The 14,537-nt window shown below is 29.8% G+C and overlaps 1 protein-coding gene across 1 annotated transcript in view; it reads left to right on the forward strand.

Moving 5' to 3' along the window:
• The first annotated feature begins 4,272 nt into the window (after positions 1-4,272).
• LOC129951320 (uncharacterized) overlaps positions 4,273-14,537 on the forward strand; it is a 48,250-nt gene continuing 37,985 nt past the window's right edge. Inside the window, exon 1 of the mRNA XM_056063414.1 lies at positions 4,273-5,812. Within this exon, the coding sequence (XP_055919389.1) occupies positions 5,746-5,812 (67 nt within the window). The 5' untranslated portion in view covers positions 4,273-5,745. The remainder of the gene's footprint in view (positions 5,813-14,537) is intronic.

Below are 14,537 nucleotides of genomic sequence, written 5' to 3' on the forward strand. Positions count from 1 at the left end.
CGAAAATCAATTTTTACCAACTTTCATTAATTTTTTTGTTAAGCTTTTTATTTTTTGTAAAAAAAAATGTCAATTTTTCGAAATGTTGAAAACAATATTTTTAATGAATTAAAATTACTTTGAAACTATTATCCTAAATTTTTAAAAAAGTTATTTGTGTCGAAAACCAATTTTTACCAACTTTTGTTAAATTTTCTTTTATGTTTTTATTTTTTGTAAAAAAGACTGTCATTTCAATTTCAAAATAAAATTAGTTTGAAGACGTAATCTCACGTTTTTGAAAAGATATTTGTGTCGAAAATGAATTTTTACCAACTTTGAGTAATTTTTTGTTAGTTTTTTTTTTATTTAAAAAAAAACTGTCAATTAATTTTTTCTCAAAATTTAATCGAATGTTAACAACAATATTTCTATGGAGTTCTTTTTTCTTTTCTTTTCTGAACTCAGGCTTAAAAATTTCACAAGCGTTATACAGCAGAGACTGAACTCATGGCTGAATGAGAACTCAATTTTTTCGGAATTCTAAGCTGGTTTCCGTAAGGGCTTTTCTATACGGTGGATCACATTTATGTGTTGCCAAACGCTGTTGAGCTGTATATGGATAAACTTAAAAAGGTGTATGCGTGTTTTGTTGATCTTAAAGCAGCGTTTGATTTAATTGAAATTAGATCTCTTCTCTACAAGTTGGCAAACAAAGGACTTTCGTACAAGTTACTCAAATTTATCGAAGCCATGTATACGGAAAGAAGTGCAGCGATATGGAATGGAGAAATGCTTTCAGCCTACTTCTGAACTGAACTTGGATTAAGACAAGCTTGCACGCTAAGTCCCACTCTATTTTCACTGTACATAGAAGATCTGCCGGACATATTACCTGGCGGTATTCATTTGAATGAATAGAACTTAAAAGTTTTAATGTACGCAGATGATTTAGTGTTACTAGCAGAGTCTCCAGAAACGTGACTACTGTATGCTATGGAACTTGTCAGTAAACCTAGGCAAATCTGAGGTCATGATCTTAAAAAAAGGAGGAAGAATGCGTGCAAGGAATGAGTGTTGGCATTATGGTGGAGAAAGTATGGAAGTGGTAAAAGAATACGTTTATCTGGGTCCCACCTTAACAACTTCACTATATCTTGTAAAAATGTATGAAGTCCAAGGTAGCCATAAACATGACGTGGAAAAATTGCTTTAGTAACGATTCAGTACCAAACGCACTCTAACACAGAATTTTCGAAGCAACCTCAAAGTCAACTTTATTCTACGGAGCACAGTACTGGGGACAGTTGAAAGACTTTTATCATATTACCTTAAAAGAACTTTCAAACTACCGATGACAACTCCCTCATATATGCTTCACTTGGAGACTGGGCTACCACCGTTGTACATACAAACTATGAAGCTGCATGAGGACTATATACGTAGAACAATTGGTATGGACGAAGGTCGAATGCCCAAAAGAATCACAAAAATTGCAATTTCAAAAGGAAAACTGTGGTTTAATGATTGGAAGTAGTTGGCGATTCAGTGTGGGAAGACTTTTGAACTAAATTTTGCAAACGTAGAAGAATGTAGAGGAATTTTCTCTACTCGGAGAAAACTCCTATTCTAGTAACCGGTACAATACAGAGGTCATCTCCGCTATTTTTCAAGCAAGTGGAGAGCTGCTGCGTCTGAACTTTGTTCCACATCGTGAAGACCTGCCACTGAGTTGTAATCTATGTAATGCGGGAGTGAGAGAAAATACAATCCATTTTCTAGGCAAAAGTGCGATTTTTAGGGAAATAAGGAGGGTATATTGGAGAGTCAATTATCTCAACAGGTACGAGGTGCGGGAAATTTCAAACGGGAAGGACTTGATGAAATTATTCGAGTTCTGGAAGGAGCTGCTAAATTATCGCAAAAGAATCATCAACGACCTTTTCTAATTACATCAGTACATAATATCAACTTTAATTTTGCGAATATTTAATAATCAAATAGTTCTAACTACTCAAACTTTTTTTTTCTTATTGAACTTATAATAAAAAGAGGCTGGGATGCGACCCACACTGATAACTTCCCATCCCGTCTGTCGATTTATCTTGCTTAAAAGTTTGTCTATATGTACTCGTATCAATTTTTACCAAATTTGCGTACTATTTTTTGTAGATTTTATTTTTTATGAAAAAACCGACTGTTGGATTTTTATATAAAAATTACTGAATATCGAAAACAATATTTTCTGTGAAATAAAATAAGTTTGAAGCCAATATTTTTAATTTTTGAAAAGCTATTTGAGTCGAAAATAAATTTTTACCAACTTTTGTTAATTTTTTTTTAGGTTTTTAATTTTTTGTACAAAAACAGTCGATTCGATCTTTTTCAAAATTTTACTGCATGTTAACATCAATATTTTTTGAAAGATAAAATTAATTTGAAGCCAATATTTCAAATTTTTGAAAAGACATTTGAGTCGAAAATAAATTTTTAAATACATTTTTTTTTTGGTTTTTATTTTTTGTAAAAAAACTCAAAATTTGTCCTAATGATGAAAACAATATTTCTTATAAATAAAAAATTAATTAGAAGCTATTATGTCAAATTTTTAAAAATATATTTGAGTTGAAAATCATTTTTTACCAACTTTTGTTAATTTTTTTCGGTTTTTAATTTTTTGTAAAAAACCTGTCAATTCTATTTTTTTTCAAAATTGTATCGAATATTGAAAACTATATTTCTTATAAGATAAAATAAGTTTGAAGCCAATATTTTAAAGTTTTGAAAAGATATTTGAGCCGAAAATCAATTTTTACCAACTTTTATACATTTTTTTTAGGTTTTTATTTTTGTAAAAAAAAACTGTACATTCGATTTTTATCAAAATTGTTCCAGATGTCAAAAACATTATTCTTCGTTGCACAAAATTGTTTTGGAGATGAAATCATATTTTAGTCGTAAAATTTTGGAGTTACCAAATTTTTTCTTTCAGATTTTTTGATTTATAAAAAACCCGTTAAATGGATTTTTTTCAAAAAATATATTTCTTTAATATCACGTTTCAATTTATTATATAAAATTTAATTCAAGTCTCTAGTGTTTTGGGTTCGTAAGATATTTGGGGTTAACCAAAATGTTCCTCTTTTTTTCAAACTGCTATGGTAAAAAAACCACCCACGCAATTTTCTTGAGAGCCCTTTCTGCATCTTTCTGCCTAATTATCTGTATAACAAAATTTATTTGAAATCGATATCTTTTCTGGTTCTTGAGCTTTGAACTTCGCGAACGTACACACGCACGCTCAGACATCTCTCCAAATATCTTCAATTTCGACTCTAGGGGCCTTGAAACGTCGAGAAATGTCAAAATTTTCAATTCGACAAATCGGACCAATTACCATAACTTCCTTAGGAAGTTAATAAAAATACCCATTTTCAACATCATTTTTATATATTATAAAACCTTGGTATAATAGAATTGCTTAGACGACGGATTCGGTTCAAGAAACAAAGCTTATTTTTACACTATGTTGTCGTTCTCTATTTAAAACCGTTTACCACAATTGGTTAAGCATTTCTTTCAGATTTTTAGGACATATGCTTTCAATATTTCAACTGCAAATCGAAGAAATTGATTAAGTGTTTGGGAAATTAGCACGAATTTTATTGAACAAAAAAAAATTACTCCATGAATTTAGATAGCCTCAAAAACCCTATATATGTACGTGTTTTTGTTCGAATTTTAAAAAGTAATATCTTAAAAAGCTTATGTGAGTAATTTTGAAGTCGAATTAGAATTGAGGCCATCAAAATTCCTTGGAAAAAGTGGAAACGAATACAAATTATTCAACATTCCACCAGAAATGGTTAAAGATAACAAGCCCGTACTGAAAAACTCAAACTTTAACGACCTAAGTACCAAATACTATGTGACGTCAAAAACGGCGCATATCTTCAAATAATTGAATTATTTATGAAAGATATGTTTTGTAGTTTCTCATGTAAAATCTCACCAGAGAAGGAATGCAGAGTAAGCCGCGCTGCCGGCTTAAATTTTCCGCGATATGGAATACCTAAGTGGCGTCTTGGTCTTTCTATACTTCACTTGTGTATCTTCGTCATCGTTGTCTCGACCATTTTCACTATCGCTACACCATTCCAACAGAATCAGTAGAAAAACAACAACAACACAATACAAAACTCTCAGTCTCAACTACAAAAACAAAATATGTATATTATATACATCCAACAATAATATTCCAATACATTATTATCTTTATCTACACTTCACATTTCTTACTATCATCCCTCTAGTATTGACTTTAAAGCAAAATTAATAGTAACTCTCATGCGAGAAAACTCCCATCCAATCCATTCATCAATCCCATCAAACGCAACATGTTCGCATCGAACTGATATATATTGCACTTGTGATGAATCGAACCAAAAGTATCTTTTGTTTTTGTTTTCTTTTTTCACCCCGATGACGATGAACGAGAACGACGAACGCCGACGAGCGTCTACACCAACAACGAACGAAGTCGAAGTCGTAGCGCCCTTTTGCCTTGAACAGGTTGAAGTTAAAAAATATCAGACAACAATTCGTTTTCGTTTCAAAATTCAAGCAGGCTTCTCGTTCTCGTTCTCATCCTCGTACCTCGTCGTTCGGTCTCGGTGTTATGTTTTAGGGGCTGGCCTGGCCTGGCGCTCGGCTTCGGAAAATCATATGAAGAATTGAAAAGATAGATAGATTGCTGCTGCTACTCCTGCTGCTGCTGCTGTTCGGTTTAGCTTCAGCTGTAGACTGTAGAAAGATACTTTTGCACCGTATATCGTGGAATAATTCCCACTATATTCAGTCACATTGCGACTTTGTTAGATGACGGACGTGAGCTCTAAAAATTAACTGAAGCACTTTTTTAATCTTTTGTTTTGAAATTTGTGTACTAAATGTGAAGAAAGTGGATAACGTGAATTTTTGAATTGAAAGTAAAAACAAAAATATAATAAAAACCATATTTATGACGAAAACGTTCCTAAACAAAAGATAAATAATTTATCAAAACATCAACAAATTAAAAAAAAATATTATTTTGTTCTTTTGGTATTTTACTACCAATGTATTTATATATTTTAACGTAGAGCTGCATATTTTCATGTGGAATTGTGGAACAGGTGTATGAGATACATTTTGCTATATTGTATCTATTTAATAATAATAATAATAAACAACGGAAAATATTTTCTGAATGAAAAGAATTCAATTTTTGAAGAAAAAAAATTTGTTTACAAATTTAGTGTGTTATGTTTAAGTGAAGAAAAATAAATTTAATCATTTATTTAAATAAATACAAAAAATAAAAATAATGATTATATACCTAAGTGAATATTTCAAACAATAATTTAAAGTTTGAATGTTTTTTTTTTTTTGATTTTGTTAAAAAGTGTGATTTATTAAACAAAATCTATTGGAATAAATAAATAATTTAAATAAAATAAGATATTGTATCTTTGGAAGCAGAAACAAAAACCTTGTTAACTCTCAAATCATTATAACAACCCTTGTCCTCTGTCTCTCTTTATCTCTCTGACAATTTGTGGATTATAATCACTTTTTTGGATTAATAAATAAATCAAGAAGATTTATTTAAACTTAAAAAGAAAATAAACAAAAACATTTAAGGATATATAAACAATAACAATAATTATAATTTTAATTATTATCATCAAAACCATTAACCGGCACAAATTTTTGTAAGGACTATAAATGGCGAACACAGACAACATGTGTTTGCAACTTAATGCATCGGAATTGTCAGCAATTATGATGAAAGGTGAGTTCTTTAAACTTTTCTCAAAACTTAATGGCTTAAAATTTTTAAGAAAACTTTTGTTGCAAACAGGGATTTTAAAAGATTTTTCAATTCAACCTGCATCTTGAATTTTTATTAATGTTGAGTTTTTGAAGGATTAAGTAATCAAAAAATAAATTTCATACATTTTCAAGACCATCAGACTTTAGGAAAATAATACATTAAGACCTTTGAATTTTACGTAGAATTTCAAATTCTACTTTTTTAAAAAGAAGAATTAAGCTTCAACTTTGAAGCTGTAGCCAAAAACTTATCTCGTTTATCTTTTTTAATTGTCAAGGTGTTACGAATGTTGTTTTCTTTTCTTCGATGTTATTTATCTTTCTTAAATCTTTTCTACAACTTTCAAATGTTAAATAATCATCAGGTAGAGAATTTAGTAGGAGGTGTTTTGATATCAAAATTCGGATAGTACGACTTAAGAAATAAAAAAGAATTTAAATCTACGCTCTTATGCAGTGAAACATCCGATCTCCTGGATAAGAATGATCAAAATGAGCGTGTTTTAGAGAGTGAAGAGTTAAACTAGCTTTAACAATTGAAAAATGGGATGGTCTTAAAAGTTTTGAGAATTTTTTTTAAAAGTATTGATCTGTTTGTTTGATAGAGTCATTCATTTCGAATTGTGTTATGCAAATATGAAAACACATTTAAAATAAATCGGATCAAATGTTTTGGTTAAGAATTCAAAATGGTGCTAAATAAAAACGACACTTGTATAACTTAGCAATAAAATACGATAAAAACTTAGCTTTTAATTAATTTATTTCAACTTTTTACGGTTTTGACAACAAACTTACTTAGAGTTTTCAGAAAACCAAAAATGAAAGAATCTTGATATTACATTAATTAAGGAAGATAGAGGTCAGCCATTTTGAATTTTGTCATCCATTTTGTTTTATGTGATACGTGGTTGCCATCACCGCAGAACACTTCAGTTTGTGAATTTGTTTAAGGTCTTGGAGTGGAAAATTTTGAAACTTGGGCAATTTCTATTTTAGCAGGTTTGGTGAAATTACTCATTATGGCTCATAGGGATCCCTTAAGTAGTGGAGCTGCACATCAGGTGATCATGATCAATATCAATTGAAAATTTGTTTTATTTTGATAAGTTAATAGTTTTGATAAGGTCATTCGCGTGGAGATTTCTTCATAGAAATTTCGCTTAGTCCTCCACTTTCTGAAAAACCTTTTTATTCAACTTATAATTGACTCACTTTTATGATACCAGCACAAATGCCGAAGATTCGCATATTTGAGGCTTTATGTCCTTGATATCTTCTGAATTTCCATCCGTAAGGTCTTGAAAGTAGTATACCCGTAGCGTGATAGTGAATGCGTTGGACTGTCATGCCAGAGGTCTTGGGTACAATCACTGTTATTTTTCTTCAAGGGTACTGCGTCTTGCGAGGAATTTACAAATCTTTCAAAAATAGTTCTTGTCATGAAAAGTGCTTTTTCAAATTAGTCATTCGCCGCTTAAAACTGTAGGTCCCAACCATCCTTGACAATATTTCTCGCACACAAAAATGGTTGAAAGTTGTAAGTGACTAGACTGTTGCGCCATTTAATTTATTTATTTGCATCCATAAGATCTTGACTCGAATATTGAAGATGACCTTATCTTTCATGTGGACCCAAAGAAAAAAGTCTTAAGGTGTAAGATCATAAGGTCAGAAAACTTTTCTTGCAAAACTTTGTTTCCTAATAGTTTGCCGTGAAACCAAAAATTTGATAATTTTCTGAGATGTTCTTAAGGAGGTCTTATGGCGAAACCCAAATCCATGTGTACAAAATGTATTTAAGATCTCCTAGAACAAAGAGTTAATATAGTAGTTCTTGAAGTTTCAAAAGTGACAGCTGCTTAAATAGTGGGCTAAAATGAAAACCTCTTATTGGAAAACCACAAAGAAACCTCACAACTGATCAATTTAAAGATCAAGACAAGACCCTTTTGTTCTTCTATCGTATATTCTAAAATAATTGTTGCCATAATACAACCGTCATAATGTATCTATTTGAAAAGAATGTTGTTTAAAATGCGTCACAAAACCAATATCTCTTAATTACTTGTCACTCACTATAGCTTAATTATAAACATTTAACTATAATAAATAAATTAAAAATAATTCATATAACATTATTATAACACATAACATAACAAACAATATAATTTTATTTCCAATCTGATGAGTATTTGAAAACTACTTGTCAAAAAGTTCTTAATCTGTATTTATTTATGTATATAAATGCGATTAATTAAAATAAAAGATAAATAAATTAATTTAATTTATTATTTTTGCAATCATATGTTTTTTTTATTATATTTTAAAAAAGGTCATATAACAGAAAATATCATAGTTTCAAACTAGTTTTGAAAATATTGATATAGATCAGTTATTTTACTATCTTGTTGAGATTTATGTATCTATCTAAACACACCTTAGGTGTAAATCAGTATTATATACATTGTATACAAAAATGTTCTAATTGTGGTAGGCACTGGTGTTTGTACGACGCGAAGCCTTTCAATAAATTTTCAAACAAATTAATTCAGCGATTTATTTAAAAGTGTATAATTTGACTTTATTTTATTGAGAAAATCGTGATAAAGTCAGAGGTGTTTAGTTTGTTCTGAAAAGGGCCTCGATATAATCAAACCCGTTTAAATGAACAGAAAGCAAATTTTTGGTAAGCATTTTTTGAAATTTCAAAAGCTGAGACAGATAGATTATGTTGGTAAAAAGCAGAAATGTAAAACTAAAGATTTTGTCCTGAAATTATTGATGATGCAATTCATGAACCAAATTGATTTGAATTCAAAAAAAAAAAACAGCTGACACACACAAAACATATTCTTTGACCTAAAATCTAATTTAATTTATAAATATTACAAAAAATCACACATAAAACTGAAAATTCAATCAATTTTCATAGTTTTCCAGTTAAAAAAAAACACAAAAACAAAAACAATTCTTAAAAACACATTAAATTCATTTGAATATTGAAATATTACCGCCATATGGTCGTTTTTCAATGGAAAGAAACACAAAAACAAAAAAATTCCAAGAACTTTTAATTTTTATTGATGTTTATATAAATTTAAATACAATATGTTTGTGCATATCTACATATTTACCTAACCTAACCTAATGGGAGTAATAATATTTTTATGTTTTTTATTTTTATATTTGTTTTTGATATTATTTAGTTTTTTTTTTAATGATTTTAATTTTTAAGTACCAAATTAACATTTAAAAAATATACACACAAAAATCAAAGACAAATCAAAATGTATGTATGTTTTGTAATGTGCTAATTAAAAAATCATAAAATAAACCTTGAACAACAATTAAAATCAATTAAATAAACATTTTAAAACTTCCCATATGTATTCGAAATAATGAGTGAGGGGTTGAAAAAAGAAAGACATAAATAACCTACATTTTATGAGTGACTGTTTTGTTTTTTTCTAGCACATATTCTCACGGGGGCTCTAAAAACTTTTTGATCCATATTTTTATGTTGGTTAAGTCGTAAATTTTAACTCACTTAAGCTAGAAATAAAATTAATCTATATAACTTTCAACTGTCCAATTGGCTAACTACTCTTTTAAAGAATCAGAGATCTTGGATACAAATTCTAAACTAGAAACAAAATACATTTAAATGACAAATAAAGGAAGCGTTTTTAAAGAAATGTTGCTTAAGAATCTACACAATGCAACCAACATCAATAAACAACAAAAATATCTTTAATTTTTGTTTCTAAATGCTTAATGTTTATAAGCCTCAATAAGTTTTTAACATAAGCTAGAAGGGAAGTATTTTCTAGAGATTTGTCATTTGTTGACATTCATTTTTACTCTAAACACGCTTTCCTTTACTTCATGTCTTTCTCTCCATCAAACCAAAGGTTGATAAAGAAACGTGTTTATAAACACTGACTCAGTAAGAGTTTCACATAACACATTTAAATTTAAAGTTTTTTCCATTCGAGGAAAAGAGATTCTATTGATTTTTTGACGTTTATTTGTATCCTCCACATTCTACATTCATTTAGTTTATCCTTTTCTCTAAAACCAACTTAAAACTCATTGAAAAATGTTTATAAACAATGTGCATAAACCTTAGTTAAAAAAAATTAATTTCAAAGTCCTTTTCACTCGAGGAAAGTATTTTCTTGTGATTGTTTGACATTAATTTTTACTCTTAACACTCTTCCCTTTCACTTCATGTCTTTCCCTCCATCAAACCAAAGGTTGATAAAGAAACTTGTTTATAAACATTGACTCACGAAGATTTTCACATAAGACACTTAAATTCAAAGTCCTTTCCATTCGTGGAAAGAAGATTCTGGTAGTTTTTGATGTTTATTTTCACCATCCATATTCATTTCTTTCACTTCATGTTTTTCTCTACAACAAACCTAAAGTTGATTATCAACATTGTTTCTAAACAAAGTTTCAAACAAGTGTTTCACATAGGGAATTTAAATTAAAAGTCCTTTTCAATCGAGAAAGTTAGTTCCTAGTCAACATTCACTCCTTTTACTTCATGTATTTCCCTCCAAAACAAACCAAAAGTTAATGGAACAAATTGTTTAGAAACAATGTTTATAAGACTAAGCAAGTGTTTCAAATTTTAAAGGCCTTTTTTACTCGAGGATAGTAATTTCTAGTGTTTTTTCACTTTTAATTATACCATCCACATTAACTCGCTTTGCTTCGTGTCTTTCTATCCAATAAACCAAAAGTTTATACACAAGATTGCTTATAAACAATGTATGTAAGCCTCAGTGAATGTTTAATATATTAGGAATTTAACTTCAAAGTCCTTTTCACTTGAGGAAAATAGTTTCTAGTCCATATTCACTCATGTGTATTTTTTTCAAAACAAAAAAAAAGAATGTTTATAAACAATGTTTATAAGCCTAGGCAAGTGTTACACATAGGGAATTCAAATTTGAATGGCTTTTTCACTCAAGGAAAGTAGTTTCTAGTGTTTTTTCCTTTTAGTTAAACACTCCACATTCACTCCTTTTGCTTCGTGTCTTTCTATCCAATAAACCAAAAATTAATACACAAAATTACTTATAAACAATGTCTATAAGCCTCAGTAAATGTTTAATATATTAGGAATTTAACTTCAAAGTCCTTTTCACTTGAGGAAAGTAGTTTCTAGTCCACATTCACTCATTTAACCGTGTGTACTACTCTCCAAACAAACCAAACATTGATGGAAAATTTGTTTAGAAACAATGTTTATAAGCTTTAGGAAGTGTTTGACATAAGGAATTGACATTCAAAGTATTTTCCTGTGATTTTTTGACGTTTCGTTCTTCCATCCACATTCACTAATTTGATGGAAAAATCTGCTTCCCCGTATGAAAACGGTCTAGTCCCATACCGCCAAGTGCGTCTTGCTTATAAAATTCCATCTATTCTGACTTCTCTCAACTTATTTTCACTAAAACATAAAACTCCAACCTATATTTGCCAATATTCATATCAAATCACGTTAGTGTTTAAACTCAAAATCAACATATTCCACAACTTGATACCTTTTGAGCAAATGAACAAAAAAAAACGGCACAACCTGACAAAAAGATTTCATACGCACCAAAAACTCGACTTCTGACTGCATTGATGATAAATTGCCTACCTGTTCAATAAAACTATACGAACAAAAAGATTGCTTTTAATTCAACTCTGTGTTCATATAAATGTAAACCTAGACTCTCTGACCAAAGACCAAACGAACCTATAACCTATATTTATTATTATATCGACTGAAAACGAACGGATACTTAAAATGTATATGTATACAAAAAATAGGATCATGTTTCGTAATATTTTATTGACACACCTGTTTTTTTTTTGCATACTATGTAGCACATTTTTTAAACTCTGAAGAACCCCCAATGGAGTTTTCTTTTTTTTTTAAGTGAGACGAACTTTTAAACTTTAATTTCAATAATTGGTCAATACTAGAAATATAGGAGCAGCTGTATAGTTTATATACAACCAACAGCTAGCAATTTAAATTAAATCAAAAGTATTCGTTATGACTAATGTGAACTTCAAGTCGTATGAAGTTGATCTTAATTTGTTAAAATGTGCTACTTTAATTGCCTGAGAACATTTATTTTAAGTACAAGCTTTGGCTCACTTCAAGACCCCGTTAAACTCATGAGTTGGGTCCTTCATAATAGAAGTTATTTCCTTTTTTGATTTCGAAAGTAAAGCTTTGCATATTTTAATTTATTATAAAGTTCGGACTTAAGGTTTTAGCACATTATTTGTGTTTCGGCAAATAATTGAATAAAATTGATTTCTCATGTGCCTACAGTTCGCAGATTACTAGATTGCAAAGCGATCTTGAATGACAATTAAATGACAGTTTGACAGATGTCACAAGATGGCGTTACCAGCTTAAAACTACATCATCATTTTTTTTTAAATCCGAACTTATCCCTTAGAATTTCAAAGTGTATGCAAATTAATTTGTTTATACAAAAAAAAAAAAAACAATATAGAACGAAAAATAACGCTTTAATAAGCTCAAAATTTGCCACTTGCTTCAAAGTTCAAAATGCACCAATAAATGACAATCCAACCACACCACATGTGTGAAAAAATGTGAGGGACCGAAATTCAATTCGAATTTATTCACACACGATTTTGTAAGTTTTATCGAGCTATTAAAATTATTGTTTTGGATATGGCGTTCGAAATCGTATTGTATTGCCTTAAGCGAAATTTAATCAGAAAATCGCGTCATTGTTTGTCATATAATTCTGCTGATTGAGTGTGAATTGATTTATTTGTAATTTTATACATACACCACACAATTTGGTTGCTTGACAATTGTGGGTCATTTGTAAATTTTGAACCTATTTAACATAATACCGACTCCGTCGACAGTTGTATGTACTTAATATAGGGGTCGATTATAATGAAGGTATCGTATCTCGAAGTTTAACAAATAGTTGTGGCCTGGTGAAGCTATATAATGAACTGACATTGGATAACTGGTTGTTGAACCTTTTGTTTTTGTTGTATATTCATTCAAACAAAACACAACAACAAAATTGTCAACCTATTAATTTACTAAGCGCCATATCGAATGAGTGTCTCTACGTTAACTACCTGTGATTATACAAGGTGACATATTTATTGGGAACAATATGCCAGTCGCTATAGACAGGTATACCCATAATTTAGTCAATCTAAACGTTGGTTTTCAGTGAGTGACTTAAGGGAACATTTTCCCAAGCTCAATAGTTTTAGCGGACTTACTCATTTTCTTCATCTTCTTGTTGACACCTTTTGTTTCCATAAATCTATAATGTTAAGGTTATTACTTCTTTAGAGCCTCTTTTAAGATTGTTTGTAGGAGTTTCAAATTTTCGAGACGTTTCCTAAAATATGGAAGAAATCAGGTTTAAGGGTGCACTTATTTATACTTCCAAAAAGAAAGACTGTTAAGACTATTACTTCTATAGAGCTTCCATTAAGATTATTTATAGAATTTCCCAATTTTTTGGGGGCTTTTCCTAAAATATAGATAAAATCGTATTTGAGGGAAAATGTTTGAGCTTCCATATGATTTCTTTAAACTATAAACGTCGAGGCAAGTACTTCTATGAAGCTTCGATTAAAATTGGTTATAGAAATTACAATTTTTTTATTTGAAATCTTCTCTTGATTATTTCTAAAACTATTTTCATGTTGTCAATAAACTTTCTAGAAAACTTCAATAATACATTTTTTTTTTTTAAATCTTAATGTAAAACAAAATTTTTAGGAAAAAACACCCTGTACCTATGATAACCTATTAATTTTGTTTATCGTGAGATACAAATATGATCTTAAGCCATTTGCAAAGTCATCTCAATGCAATTTAGATTTTTATCATTTTGTATTTCCTTGAAGGCAAACATGATGAACTGAAAATAAGGTATCTAAAGTATCTAAGTGAAAAAAGGACGAAAACAAAATTAGGGAAAAACATAGATACTTTTAAGGGATGAAAGAAAAAAATAAAAACACTGTTGGGTGTCTTTAAAATACGAATGAAGCATATAATCTGGTCGCATTGGTTGGTGGTATGTCCGACATGTGTCAAGTTAAGCCTTAAAATTCAAGTTGATAATTTGTGTTGTTCTTCTTGTTTGCCACATGCTGCCTGCCTTTCCTTCCTTCCATTCATCCATCCATCCATCAATTACTCTTTATCTTTTCTATGTCTTCTATTAAAATTCTTCATCATCATGCCTTAAGTTTGCTTATGGAGTTTTATGTGTTTTGTTACCCCTGGGCTAAATACATTTTTGCAAGGGATTTTCCATCATTTTTACCCAGATTGACACTCGCACGTGTGGTTAATGGGTCGAAATAAATTATTAAGAAAAAATATTGCTGCATGAAATACGCACTATGACAAAATCAGTGTGAAATATTAAAGTCACTTGAGCTAGAGAGGAAGTCAGACGAAAAAAACAATAAACTTAAAGCTAAATTATTAATCAGCAGCGACGATCTGCAGGGGAACTTTAGAACTTTCTTTGTATTTGTTGTTTTAATGTTGATTTTGAAATGCTTGTTTAACTCAATTCAGCTTAATTCAGCAAAGTCTAGGTAAATTCAGCAAAGCTTATTTTTATTTTTTGTTTGTTTTTAGT

The sequence above is a fragment of the Eupeodes corollae genome, chromosome 3 (genome assembly GCF_945859685.1).
Source record: "Eupeodes corollae chromosome 3, idEupCoro1.1, whole genome shotgun sequence".
Classification (NCBI taxonomy): Eukaryota; Metazoa; Arthropoda; class Insecta; order Diptera; family Syrphidae; genus Eupeodes; species Eupeodes corollae.